The sequence below is a fragment of the Ochotona curzoniae genome, unplaced genomic scaffold (genome assembly GCF_017591425.1).
Source record: "Ochotona curzoniae isolate NIBS_2020 unplaced genomic scaffold, NIBS_Ocur_1.0 scaffold_2453, whole genome shotgun sequence".
NCBI lineage: Eukaryota > Metazoa > Chordata > Mammalia > Lagomorpha > Ochotonidae > Ochotona > Ochotona curzoniae.
Window position 1 is genome coordinate 19,728,236 of NW_024467094.1, and position 14,655 is coordinate 19,742,890.

General features: G+C 37.8%; 1 protein-coding gene and 1 pseudogene across 2 annotated transcripts in view; one reads left to right on the forward strand and one right to left on the reverse strand.

Annotated features, from left to right (window-relative positions):
• The window catches only part of USP32 (ubiquitin specific peptidase 32), a 135,411-nt gene that overhangs the window by 33,382 nt on the left and 87,374 nt on the right, over positions 1 to 14,655 (reverse strand). Inside the window, exons 16-22 of one of the 2 annotated variants that reach the window (XM_041000816.1) lie at positions 11,432 to 11,549; positions 7,725 to 7,879; positions 6,643 to 6,724; positions 5,768 to 5,842; positions 3,006 to 3,144; positions 2,653 to 2,758; positions 1,299 to 1,472 (exon numbers count right to left, since the gene is read on the reverse strand). In XM_041000816.1, the coding sequence (XP_040856750.1) occupies positions 1,299 to 1,472; positions 2,653 to 2,758; positions 3,006 to 3,144; positions 5,768 to 5,842; positions 6,643 to 6,724; positions 7,725 to 7,879; positions 11,432 to 11,549 (849 nt within the window). Of the gene's footprint in view, positions 1 to 1,298; positions 1,473 to 2,652; positions 2,759 to 3,005; positions 3,145 to 5,767; positions 5,843 to 6,642; positions 6,725 to 7,724; positions 7,880 to 11,389; positions 11,550 to 14,655 lie in introns of both variants that reach the window. The other variant, XM_041000815.1, reaches the window with a different exon arrangement.
• On the forward strand, positions 4,708 to 5,321 carry LOC121169926 (annotated as a pseudogene).

Sequence of the window (14,655 nt, forward strand, 5' to 3'; positions counted from 1 at the left end):
CAGGGTCCCAATGCTCTAGGCCGTCCTCAATTGCTTTCCCAGGCCACAAGCAGGGAGCTGGATGGGAAGTGGAGCTGCCAGGATTAGAACCGGCGCCCATATGGGATCCTGGTGTGTTCAGACTTTAGCTGCTAGGCCACGCTGCCGGGCCCCAGGATTAAGTATTTATACACAAATGCAATGAAACTGATTAAATATAATAGCTCTAACTATCAAGGGTATAAACCTTAATCTCCACTTAAAATATAAAAATCTTTTCACCTACATGTATAACCTAGATATGTAATTAAAAATGTATTACACAAGAGAAAGCAGAAAACTTGTTATGGAATAAAATGTAATTTTTGTTCAAAATACTGGATTCAGATGGGAACAGCTATTTTTCATTTGTTCTTACTATGATAACAATCATGAGTATTAAAATTCTTTGACCATTACAATAAAGTAGATAAAATATGCTTATTCAAACAAAGGAGCTGCTCAACTCAAAATACCAAAGTAAAGGGGAATGAAAAAGGTATAACCAGTTTATCATGTGTCTATGTGTTGAAATATTGTACTATATGCTTTACAAATATATAAATACTACATGTTAATCCAAAATTTAAAGTGGGAAAACAAATCTGTACTGAAAGTCTTCACCAAAATATATCTACAGAGAATTATGCATTGCTTTAGCAATCATGGGAATGAGGAATCTAAATTTTGCTGCATAATCATTCCTGCTTCCCAATTATATAAAGTTTATCATTTGAAATGGCAATATTTGTTTCTATTTAATGTTCAGTTTTCATTATAGCATAGGAATTAAGCACAGATACATAAATACCTTTGTTTTCACAGAATTCTGGCCACAGAACAATTTAGTTTGCATTTAATTTCTATCACACTTCTTTGTGATCAGAACATTTTACTTATTACTTACATCAGAAATTCACAACTGGGCCCGGTGGCATGGCCTAGTGGCTAAAGTCCTCACCTTGAATGCACCGGGATCCCATATGGGCACCGGTTCTAATCCCCGCAGCTTCACTTCCCATCTAGCTCCCTGCTTGTGGCCTGGGAAAGCAGTCGAGGACGGTCCAAAACCTTGGGGACCCTGTACCCCTGCAGAAGACCTGGAGGAGATTCCTGGGTCCTGGCTTTGGATCAGCATAGCACTGGCCGTTGTGGTCACTTGGGGAGTAAATCATTGGATGGAAGATCTCCCTCTCTGTCTCTCCTCCTCTATGTGTATCTGACTTTCCAATAAAAATAAATACATCTTTAAAAAAGAAAGAAACTCCAAACTGACAAACCTCGGCAGCTACTTCCCAATCGGGTCGGCCATCACTGTCCTTGAGTTCCACATATGGCTTCTCATGGACTCGGTTCAGATCCTCATGGAGACCATCCAAGAGAAAAGCCAGAAGCTCCTGGGAGTCTTGTTGTTGGAATCCATTAAACCTTGGTGCGTATTTGGCTATTGTCCACTATAAATGTAAGAGAAGTCATGGCCATTATTTCCCACTCATAAAATCTGGGATGAACACGCCTTATAATTGAATCAGAGAGTCCATATAAAGTAATTCAGTAGTTTGCCTCTATCATATCAAATATGTCTTGGATAATCATGAAAAATTTTGGCTAATATTATAGTAGTATCAAATAAGCAAACTGAACTCTTCAAGGACACACAGATGGGAAACAGAACTAATAAAACAGAAGTAATAAAAGGGCCTTTGCTCACATTCAGAGACTTTTTGCTCTATGTAATGTTTTCCTACAGTTTCACCTTCTGGTTCTGTTGCAAGGTAATTTTACGACCGGGGGCAGGGCAGCATGAACCGTTTAACTGTGCAGACTTACAGATTTGTCACAGTGAGTAAGGCGTTTGATAACCACTCTGAGTCTTCTTTTCTTCAGTCATAAAATAGGGATAGTAATATCGTATTATGTTATAGCACTAGTTAAAGATTTAAATGGGTGGTAAGCGCTCAACATTTTTAGCTTTTGTGCTTTTTAATTTTTAACCTAAAAAGCTTTCGCCTTGTTTTAAAGTAGGATAATAGTTTAAACTCATCTAAAATCCACAATGTCTGTTATTAATTTAAAACTTGCAGCCATTTATTACATTCTTTTACCCTGTTACTTTTTTATGTTTTCCAAATGAAATTAATTGTCTTAGTGATGTTGGAAATGTATTGGGTATATCTGAAGTCAATCATGCAGTTAGCTACAGACAATAGTGAAGGATTACCAAAAAATGTTTACTTATTGTACAAGGAAGATATTTGATAAGTTAATAAAATGAACTACACCCAAAACTTTTAAGTGTGCCTTTGGTCTTTTCTGACACACTAGATATTAACAGTATTTCAACAAGTTAATGGCAAATAGAATGAAAAGTTTATTTAGCTAAAGTATTTTGACATTATTTGCAGTTTTTTCCAACATGCATGGGTTTCATGAACTTTTTGAAGATCTCTGCATATAGCAGTGTTGTGTGTACACATGGACATATTAAAATATTTGACATGTGGACCCCAAATCACTGACTTAACTTCAGTTAAGAAGTTAAAAACTTAAATAAGGAAAAGCATGTAGAGAAAAATGATTCTTAAGTAACAGTTTAAGAATTAGAAATTTTTTACGTTATTTTAACCTGCTCACCCGAAGCTTTAACGGGGCAACGTTCTTCTGAGTACCACTCCAGAGCTCCTGTACTAAATCACCATAGCATTTAGCCATATGACCTTTCATACCGATGGGATTTGTCCTAGAAGTTTGAGAGCAAAATTAGTACCAAAGATTCTCAAAAATCACAATCATGTGACGAGAGATGCCCAACATTTTACATCAAGTTATCTTTTCCTTTTGAAGAAAGATGGATATCCCTGAGGTCTTATTTCATACTAAATAGGGCTCTAAGATTTTTTTCAATCAGGGTCAAGAAATTTAGGTGATACCATATTCATATCAAAGTCACAGCAGATTAAGAGGTCAATAGTTCAAAAAAAGATTACCTGTTGAGTTCATAAAGATGTCTCCCTGAGATAAAATACTGTGTCAGTGGCTGTGTGTTACTAACACACTGGATGCTTGAATTCATGAAGCATGTATTTCCCAGGTTACTCAGACCAGTAGCTCCCTTTTCTGTGGGAACTAGAACAAACAATATAACAATCAAAGCTGAGTTATGGGAATGTTATATAATAAACAGTAACTTGTGTTCAAAGCACTGAGTTTTATAACTCTTTTTAAAAAATGTTTTTTAAAGATTTATTTTTATTGTTATCTTTTTATTGGAAAGGCGGATATACAGAGAGGAGAGACAGAGAGGAAGATCTTCCGACCGATGATTAACTCCCCAAGTGAGCACAACAGCCGATACTATGCCGATCTGAAGCCAGAAGCTTCTTCCGGGTCTCCCACGTGGGTGCAGGGTCCCAAAGCTTTGGGCCATCCTTGACAGCTTTCCCGGACCACAGGCAGGGAGCTGAATGGGAAGTGGGGCTGCCAGGATTAGAACCAGCGCCCATATGGGATCCCGGGCGTGCAAGGCGAGGACCTTAACCACTGCGCCACGCCGCCGGGCCTGAGTTTTATAACTCTTAATCCACGAAAGGGGGGAGCTAATCTTTATTTTAGCAGGTCTTTCAAATGTTAAAATTGAGAAGGTCTAGCTTGAGCAATTGTGATGAGCCAGCCTCATTTGTAACTCATAAGGAACAATTATCCTAATTTCTAGGATTTTTAAAAAGAAAACTCGATTGTTCTGCTCGGGTCTGTGAGGTGGGTGTGGAGGACATGAAGGTGTGACAAGAATTGTTCCACTGCAGGCAAAGCCGCAAGGAATTTCCCTCTTCATGGCAAGGCCCAGCAGATGTCTCTGCATCCACCTGAAGGCATTTCCACTTCCCTTTCAATGGACACTGGACAACCCCACTGAGATTTCTGTAATCTATTTAGCCAATGTCTGCCACTATCAATGTGAGCTTGGAAGCCCCCAATGACCACATACTAATCAAGGGCGTTAAGTCCCTGGGTATAGTGGGAATCTATTATTTCCCTCTTTCCTTGATCTTTAGATCCCTCCCTCTGTGATGCACTTTCTTCATTAACTGATTCAAGACTAACTTGTAGAATGAAGATTGTAGTAGGAATGTGTTACTGATTGATAGGTGCCTTCTATTGAGAACCTCCTGACCACAGGATTAGGATGGCTGATATCCTGCCTCAAGGTGAAACAAAGGGCATAATTATCCTTGGAAACACCCACTTGACCATGATGTAAAAAGTGTGTGCCAGAGCTTGTGACTGCTTCTGTATAAGTAAAGGGGTCAGCTTTCTTGCACTGTCCATTATGATCCTGAAATTGTAGTGGTCCATTTCTTTTCTATGCCGAATCCACGCACCCTTCTTGAGTTCCGAACTCTACTGCAGCTGGACTCCAGCAATGTCCTTCCAGAATATTTCAAACATTAAAATTATTGGGGCCGTGCTCTTGTGGTAGCTAGTTAAGCACCTGGGATCTCATATGGGTGCCAGTTGAGGTACTGGCTGCTCTATTTTGGATCCAGTTCCCTGCTAATATGCTTCAGAAAACAGTGGCAGGAGGTATAGTCATGTGTCTGCTAAAGATGGCTGCACTACAGAGTTAAGCAAAGGTTATAGCGTGAGCCTTGGCAGTGGCTGCTGTGTGAGGATGAGCGTCAAGGGCTCGAAATGGGAAATCATGAACCAGGTACTGTCAAAGAAAACTTCACAACTCTGGATATCATAATCAGAAAAATTAGTCAGCTTCCAGATCCAGAAAGGAATCTACTCGAACATGGATCAACATATGTTGGAATTAACACTTCTGAATTAACAATTCTGTTGGAATTTAACAGCCTAATAGGAAACAGTCTTCTACTGTGTGTCATTAATTTGACTCATGTGCCTATAGCTGCTGGCTGACCAATGGCAGCGATTCCATTTTTGACAGCACATGTATCTTACAAAGATTTTGTGAGTTTTCTTTTGAATACAGGCAATTTAAATTATGAAACCTGTGCCTCAATACAGGGTGGTCTGGTTGGTCTTGTTTTTGGTGATCTATACCCTATTTTTTTAGTTATACCTTATAGCCAGGTTTCAATCAATCAGTCCTGATGCCAGAGAAAGGAAGCATCATAACTTGCTGCATTAGAATTTCAAAGCCTGTATTTAGGAAGATGGCAGTTCCCATTTTGCTCCAGACTGCGTTTGCAGCATACCTGGGGTCTAGAGAACATCAACTACTTATAAAGACCCTCTAGCTACCTGCAACTGGCTTAAAATATCACCAAATTAAGTAAATACATGTGCAAAAATAAAATATTAGAAGAAATAAAATGTACGTAAGATTATGAATACAGGCTTGTCATTTATCATGTGAAATGCAAGTCTGAAGCTTAAAGGCTTGCACTTAGTCCAGTCTCATCCAATTCAGTGATGTGAAAAGTGAATCTGTGGACAGAAGACAACTCTCTGTCTTTCTCTCTGTAACTCTACCTTTCAAATAAATAGTCTTTGGAAAATAAAAGTTAAATTATTTGATTTCTGAGTTAGAAATTTAGAAAATAACATGAGGTTGAGTTTTTATTTTTATCAACATCAAATGCTACTTCAAAGAAAAAAGAAAGACAAAGTCTAACAACTTTTTAACTGGAAAACCAAAACTTGTTAGCACTGCAACAGCTGAGAGAAGAAAACAAGAAATACATTTAAAATTATCTCGGAAAATAATATACTAAAGACTTACCCTTGTGTCTGTCTATTTTACTGCTGTTCGCTATAAAGGACATCTCCTCAGGCCAACTCATGTCTTTGTTGCGGACTGTAAAGAGAAGTGGGAACATATTATTTTTATCTGCACAATTTAAACCCACTCAATTTCCTCTGCTTGAAGATTTCTAAATCAGAAACCCAAAAAAAAAATCAATTTAAATAATTGGCTCTAAAACCATTCCTATTCTTTATATTGTTAGAATAAGTTATTACTTCAATTGTCTACTCAAAGTGAAATTATACCCTATCATCTATAAATGTAATTAAAGCTTAGATACAATGGAATTTTTAAATCTTTAACCACCAGAAATATTATAATTCTTTCTTAAACTGTATCCATGTCAGAGTAATCTACTCAATTTAACACAATGGTTAGTAGTATTTCCATAAATCTTAAAAGAAAAAAAAAAAAAACAACCCACCAAAAACCAAAAAACAAAAAAACAAACCACTGTCTAAATCAATGTGTGAATTCACAAGCAGCTCTGCTGGTGAGCAGCCACTGTCGATGACTAATGAAACCTGTATGGCACTAACTATGTAAGAAAGCTGATCTCCTCACTCTAAATCTCAAAACAATTTGAAAATCTTAGGAAACTGCAGTTTGTAACTGAGTTCAAGTGTGAAACTTTCTCATCCCTTGTTAGCCAGTGACTATAGGCAAGTTATTTTCCTTTTAAAGAAATCTACATTTAATGAGGTTATTAAAATTCAGCAGGCTTTCTTTACCATAAAGAATATAATGATCAAATTAATCTGCTTTGGAAAAAATTATAAATTAATAACTCTTCATATTCGCCCATTAAGAATCCAACAGGAGTGTAGATGTATACTCCCATGATCACCTACCCTCAATGACCAGGTGCTGTTCATCCTGAATTTTCAAATATTCCAATCTATGATCTTCATCATCCAGAAGTGTAAGGTAATTCTATATAATGAGATCTTTTTGTTAATTCTCTTAGCAAACTTGAAACAAATATAAAAGTAAAAAAGAATGATAAAAACTTTTTGCAGTTACATAATCCATTTACAAATATTTGGGAAATTAGAGTTGGCCGGAAATACTGAGCAGCACAACAAAGGAAGGACAACATTGGGTTTATATTGTATATTCCTCAAATAATATTACATAAGACTAGGGGTGGAGACCAGCGAAAACACACAAGACATTTAAAACTAAAGCTTGTTGAGACTTAGATTTTCTGATGAGTTTGCAGACATCTTTAGTACCCAGTGTGAAGTTTAGTAAGTGTGCTGAATGGAATTTGATCACTTATTTAGGAACTGAAAATATGGAACCAAACACAAAATTAGTTCCTTTAATAAGCTAACAATCTGAGGAGACACTGTTACATTCCTATTTCACTCATGACAAACCTAAAATACAAAGATTAAGTGATCTGCCCTTAGTTACACAATTTTAAAGTGGCAGAGCAGGCATTTAATCTGACACCGTGACTCCATGTGCAATACAGTGTAACTTGTTGGGCAATACTGCCCCTCACTGGTGACCAAAGAAAGAATGCACAGTGAAGAGATCTGGTTAAAAGCACACTTAAGATCCAATTTCAGGGTATGATCTACAGTGACTGTGGTAGGCAATTAATAGCATTGCCGTGGAGAAGAGGGGTTAGAGGATAAGAAGAGATTTCCATCGTTTATTTGTGTACTGTATATTTTTGGCATATATGTATAAACAACCTTAAATAAAAAATAAAATAAAAAACAGTTGATCGTAATCTTTATAATACTATCACAATCAAATGTTATTATGAATCCTGAGTGACAATGATTTACATATACACATACAAATATAGAGCTGAAATTTTCACTGAGATTTTACACATGGCTTTTTAATTACTATGGAGACAAATCCCACACTCATAAATAAAGATTTAATACTTTTTAAGACTTTTTATGACTCTTACCTCACTATTGTACAGCCACAGGCGCATATCCTCCTCTTTGATGCGCAGCCTTTGAGACAGATATTCATGAATCTCTTTGATGGTCTGCATTCGACTAAAACAGCCTGTATAGGCTAAGACTCGCTTTAAAGGTGCATTCGGAGAAGGTACATTTCCTATGGTCACAGTAATCACAATAAGGAAAAAGGCAGGTATAAAAAAGAACATTCGTTTCAGCAATGGGGCCCATGCTATTTTGGAAAATAATGTTAAATGAGGCTTAATTTTATAAATGAAGTGTACCATAAAGTTTTAAAAATAGAAGCAGGAGACTAAAGTGTCTAGAAGTGAGTTGAAAGTTTGACCTTGGAAAACAACAGCAACAAAAGTCCAGAGCCCAAATGATTGGCAATATTAAGATCCCAAGGAGAGTGGGGACATGATGGAAAATGACTGGCAATGCTAAATGGCTGCTCTTAACTGGGTCACACTCATCAGCAAAAGGAAATAAAAGCCCCTGTAAGAACGTGAGGGAGATAGAGGCTGACACTGCAGCATGAGTTAAGCTGCTGCCTGCAATACCAGCTTTCAATAAATAAATCACAATAATTAAAAAAAAAAAAAAGAATGGGGGGAGAAAACATGAGATGGGCTGCGAAGTCCAGATAGATAATTGGATTCACCTGATTCAATTTCTTAAAATAGCCCTCAAATCACTAATCCCATCACTCACAGCCATTAAATGGCCCAGTTATCTGGCACACTTAGTACAATTACACAATAGAAGAGAAATTGAGTTAAAATTCTAAATAGATACAGAGTACACATGGCCAAATAATTTTAAAATGAAACCAAAAGACTTCCCATGATGAAATACATATGTAAAGTCTTATTGAAAAGGAGGAGGAACAAAAAAAATTACGTAGTCTGTTAGACCAACAACAGCGCAGCAAAGAATCTGAATTCCTGAAGGGTCAAAGGCTGAAACACAAAGTGGAAGCCATCCTGCAGCACGGCAGGAGCTTGGGTCTAGGCACCCAACTCCCAGAATATCAGAATCCCAGGATGCTCAAAGCCCTTAACACAAAATGGGCAGGACTGAATTTAACTCAGACACACCCTTCTGTATACTTTAGGATGTTTAACCTGCAGATAAGATGCGTGACAGTACAGGGAGAAAAGGAGAAGATTGAAAGAAGAATGTATCAAGAAGAATTCATACTTCTGAAGAGGGTGAAATGACAAGAGATTATGGAAGTACCTCCCTGCACCTTCCCCTCCAAAAAAACCTTGTTAGGCTTGGTGGTGGAAGTGTGGTATAACTTGTAAAACCAAGGCCTAGGGCACTAGCATCCCATTTGGGTGCTGGTTCAAGTCCTGGTTGCAATACTTTCAATCTAGCTTCCTGTTAATGTGCCTGGAAAGCAGCAGAAGATGGCTCAAGTCTGGCCACTGCAGCTATGTGGGAGATGTAGAAGAAGCTACTGGGTTCCTGGTTTTGGACAGGCCCAGTCTTGGCCTTTGCAGCCATTTGGGCAGTGAACCAGCAGATGGGAGATCTCTGTCTCTTTTTTTTTCTCTTTGTAATTCCTTTAAATAATAATAATAATGATGATGATGATGAAAGAAAAAAGAAAAGATTGCTAAATCCCAGTTAATTATTCAGTGAAAAATAAAGACAAAGCTGAACCTTACATGGTCACCCCTGGCTATGTATAGGAAGCTGTATTTTATTATACAACCTCAATTGAAAGTATAAATCCACCAACATAATCCTTTCAGTGTATAAACACACACTCCAGGCAGTTTCCCAGCCAGTCAGTGGCGATTTGTCTCTTCCTGCCACTTCATGGGCTTTCAGTAAGTTTATACTTACTAAATAAGCAGATAAAAATACTGGCATCATCAACTTTGCAAAGCTTCTAAAAAAAGAAACTATTCACCTAAATTGGCTGAAAAATTATCTAAGGAATAATGACTTCTTTAGCCTTGTCTTTAGGAAAATCTACATCTAAGTTAAGGTAACTATGGCAAGGCTTGTCAATTCAAAAGGAAAGCAGAACCCATTAAACAGTTATTATAAATCAAGTGTCTGAGAAAGATGAACATTATGTTATGGCAGAAAAAAACTTAACCATAATCAATTTTTAAGAACATAGCAAAGCAAATCTTTTACTATGAGCAAGCAAAGGATAATCTCTAAAAGAAAACAAAAAAGCAAATTTTTCTAATTACACATCAGAGGATTAGTTGTAAGATTACAGCAAGAAAAACATGTTTTATAAACTTCAAAATGATTAATGATTGATTTCACAGTTAATTAGTAAGGAATGAAATCTCAAATTAAGAACAAATTTGGAGCATCAGAACTGCCCAATTCCAGGATTCAGAAGCATTTGCAAGCATAGTGTCCAAGTCAATCTCTATTGTCCTAAGCCACAATAAGAAACTTTGAGTTCTTTTTATAGCAAGCTCATTATATAGGCAGCCACTTATTAAAAATAATTGTGTGGTTTTGAATGGCACCAACAAATCTAGTGGAATTTATAGAAGCAGCAAAAATCTAGGTAGGATTCACACAAGAGTTATAAAGAATACTTACTAAAAGCGCAACAACACATCTTGCCTCTCATGTTATCTTTCAAAGAGAATTGAAAAAGACATATGCTATGGGTGCCCATGAAATCAAATCTAATACTTGCAGTTATTGGAAAATTAAACCAAGAAATTTTCATAGGAATTCTATTTCACTATTCCTCAACGTTTTCCCCAAAGACAAAGTTTGGTTAGAAAGAGGTCACTGGCTTGTTATACTTCTTACTAAATAATACATAAGCGAATAATCATATATTATTGGAGTTTAATCTTTAAGAAAGAATTAACCGTGTTTAAATTTAAAGTTAGAAGGGTACTTACACAGGATCAGCTTGAGTTTCTGTGTATTAAGTTACAATACAGCCTGAGACTGTATAAATGGGTGAACTCATTTACTATTGAAAAACAATTTCATATATTTGCAAAACAAAGTACAGAGCAAGGATCATCCAACAATAACCGCTCACTTTATAGAAATAACTTTATCTTATACAAAAGCCAAGGGAGTTTTTTGCACACTATATATTAAAATAGAAACATTGTGTGTTTGATAGGTTTGGTGTCTTCCCAAGCCAATGTGTCAACTTCATTTTCAAAAATATACTCTTTACTTTGTATTCTCTTACTTTAAAAAACCTTCTTAGATCTAGCACACGAAATACATCATTTTTGCCAAACACTCTAAGAAGCAAATTCAAAACATGGTATGTCATAGGAATAGCATTTTAAATAAATTTGAGTGGAACTGAAAAGACAAATCTATGACCAGTAAACTATAATATGAGTCTAGCAACAGTTTACAATAGCTTACCTCACCTTAAAGAATTAAATATAAAAATCTATTCCTATTAACTATTTATGGAAATAATTTCTATCAGTTTGCTGCTGAGTTTTTGCTTCTATTCCCATGTAGTATTATCCATGACCAGAAATCTGAGAATCATGAATGAATTACTGATTTTGCATCAAAGTAGAAGGGAACATAAACTAGTACAGTGGCATCAGACTTAGAGCAACTTGGTATCACTATGTTTTTCATTTTTTTTACAAAAATGAAAATTCAGGGTATTCTTGCTGCATTCTTAAGTTACCTCTTGGTAAATGCTGAGGAAACATTCTCAGGCTCATCATACCCATATTCACCCAGATGTTGGATTGCTGTGTCCGGGTGGCAGGCTGCTGTCGCAGGAAGAGAAGGTAGCAAGGAAACAATTCCAGTTCTGGGATGTCTGTCTTGCTATTCTTGATCACCTGTTTTGTTTAAAAAAATAAATAAATAAAAGTGATCATTCTAAAAGAAACAAAAAATTACCTTAATGAGATTTATCATTACAAATCTGGGATTTAGTATACTAACACTAAAATGCTTCATATATTCATTACTTCAATAGTACTGAGACTCACATGAGTATATTAAATTACACAGATTTGAATACTTTCAGGTTCCTGTTCCTAAAACTATATTCTAAGAACAGAAATTCTTGTGAGTATTTTCTATCTTTAAATTAAAAAACACTAACAAAAAAATTGAGGAAAAGTCTTCGGTATTATCTGTAATTCTATTATAACCCTTCACTTTTTTTTTTTTTAAGATTTATTTACTTATTGGAAAGTCAGATAAACAAAGAGGAGGAGAGACAGAGAGAAAGATCTTCCGCCCGATGATTCACTCCCCAAGTGAGCGCAATGGCCGATGCTATGCCGATCCAAAACCAGGAACCAGGAACTTCCTCCAGGTATCCCACACAGGTGCAGGGTCCCAAGGCTTTGGGCTGTCCTCAAATGCTTTCCCAGGCCACAAGCAGGGAGCTGGATGGGAAGTGGAGCTGCCAGGACTAGAACCGGCGCCCATATGGGATCCCGATGCGTTCAAGGCGAGGACTTTAGCTGCTAGGCCACGCCACCGGGCCCTAACCCTTCACTTTTAAATATCATGTATAAAAATGAATAACTTTCTGAGGACAAATTCATACTGCTGGAGTTAAACAAGTAAAAATTTACAGATGTAGAGGTGTACATGGCTTTAATTACATAGTTGTATTGTCATTCAAGGGTTAACAATCCATACTATTCCAATAATGCACAATTACACTATGCTCATAAAACTGGATCACTGGACACTATTTAGTAACATCCCATTTCTTTAATGCATATAATTATGAATTTTTTAAAAAAAGATTTATATATTTTTATTGCAAAGTCAGATATATATATAGAGAGAGGAGGAGAGACAAAGAGAAATCTTCTGTCCGATGATTCACTCCCCAAGTGACCACAATGGCCAGTGTGCACCGATCCAAAGCCAGGAGCCAGGAACTTTAAAAACAAAAAAAAGATGTATTTGTTTTTATTGGAAAATCAGATATACAAGAGAGGAGGAGAAACAGAAAGGAAGATCTTCCATCCGATGATTCACTCCCCAAGTGACAGCAGCGGCCAGTACTGTGCCAGTCTGAAGCCAGGAGCCAGGATCCTCCTCCAGGTCTCCCATGGAGGTGCAGGGTCCCAAGGCTTTGTGCCGTCCTTGACTGCTTTCCCAAGCTCCAGGGAGGGAGCTGGATGGCAAGTGGAGCTGCCAGGATTAGAACCGGTGCTCATATGGGATCCCGGCACATTCAAGGCGAGGACTTTAGGCACAAGTCATCACGTTCAGCCAAAAATAAATAAATCTTAAAAAACAAAACAAAACAAAACAAAAAAACACAAAACTGGAGGTAAAGGCTGGCACTGTGCACTGTGGTGTAGCAAACCAAACCTTTACCTGTGTTGCCAGCATCCCATATGGGTACTGGTTGGAGTTTTGACAATTCCACTTCTAATCTAAACCCTGTGAACTGGGAAGGAAGAAGAGAAAGGCCCAAAAGTTGAGTCAGAGTGCTGTGAGCCAGTCACACCTCTACCCCCAATCCAGCTTCCAGGAGGCAGTAGGTGAGTTAAGTTTCAGTGCAGTTCCTTGCTCCTGGCTTGGGCCTTGTCCAGTCCTGGCTGTTAGCATTTTAGAAATTATCTATTGGTTATCTATTGGACAGAAGATCCCTCTCTTTGTCTCTTTTACTCTCTGTCATTCTGCCTTTCAAGCAAAAACAAATACATGGGGCATACAGATTGATCCTCTGTCTGTCGTGCTAGCATCCCATATAAGTGTCTGCTTATGTCCCAGCTGCTCCATTTCTAAATCCAGCTCTCTGATTATGGCCTGGGAAAGCAGTAGAGGCTGGCTGAGGTCCTTGGGCTCCTGCAGCCATATGAGAGACCCCAAAGAGGCACCTGGCTCTCAGTTTCAGCTCAGCTCAGCTTTGGCCATTGCATTTTAGCCACTGCATTTGGGGAGTGAACTAGCGGATGGAAGATTTTCTGTTTTTCCTTTTCTAATTCTGCCTTTCAAATAAAAATAAATAAATGTTCACTAAGACAAAATAAAACAAAGCAAACAACAACAGCAAAAGAAAAAACAAACCAAACCAAACAAAAAACCCACAACACAACGTTGGAGGTACAAAGCAAATATTATATGTTGTTGGAAAAGGATTTTTTTTAGATTTTTATTTATTTATTGGAAAGGCAGATATACAGAGAGAAGGAGAGACAGAGAGGAAGATCTTCCATCCGATGATTCATTCCCCAAGTGAGCACAACGGCCGATGCTATGCCGATCCGAAGCCAGGAGCCAGGAACTTCTTCCGGGTACCCCACACGGGTACAGGGTCCCCAAGCTTTGGGCCATCCTTGACTGCTTTCCCAGGCCACAAGCAGGGAGGTGGATGGGAAGTGGAGCTGCTGGGATTAGAACCGGCCTCCATATGGGATCTTGGCTTGATCAAGGTGAGGACTTTAGCCGCTAGGCCACGCCACGGGCCCTAAAAGGATTTTTTAAGCAGCTCCCCCAAAATGAACTGCTTATGAATCTGTTGTCACAGGAAATTACTTGCTTGTCAAAATACTGTATCAGAGTGGCATGGTATCAATTATATATCCTAAAGAGATAGCAGGTTAGTTCCCTCTACAACTAACATCCTCTGCAACACTTTTTTTTTAAATTTCAGAGTGACAAGAAGAACTTTTTCCACTCAATGGTTCCTTCTTCAAATGCTCTCCACTCAGCACTCCCAGTGGAGCTATCACCTGACATCAAGACTAAGGTATTGCGCGTGGCAGCGTGACCTGGAAGAGGTTCCTGGTTTCCGGCTTCAGACTGGCACAGCACCGGCCATTGCGCTCACTTGGGGAGTGAATCATCGGACGGAAGATCTTCCTCTCTGTCTCTCCTCTCTTTATATCTGACTTTGTAATAAAAGTAAATCAATCCTTAAAAAAAAAAAAGACTAAGGTATTAATGGATTCATGAACTGTTCAACTT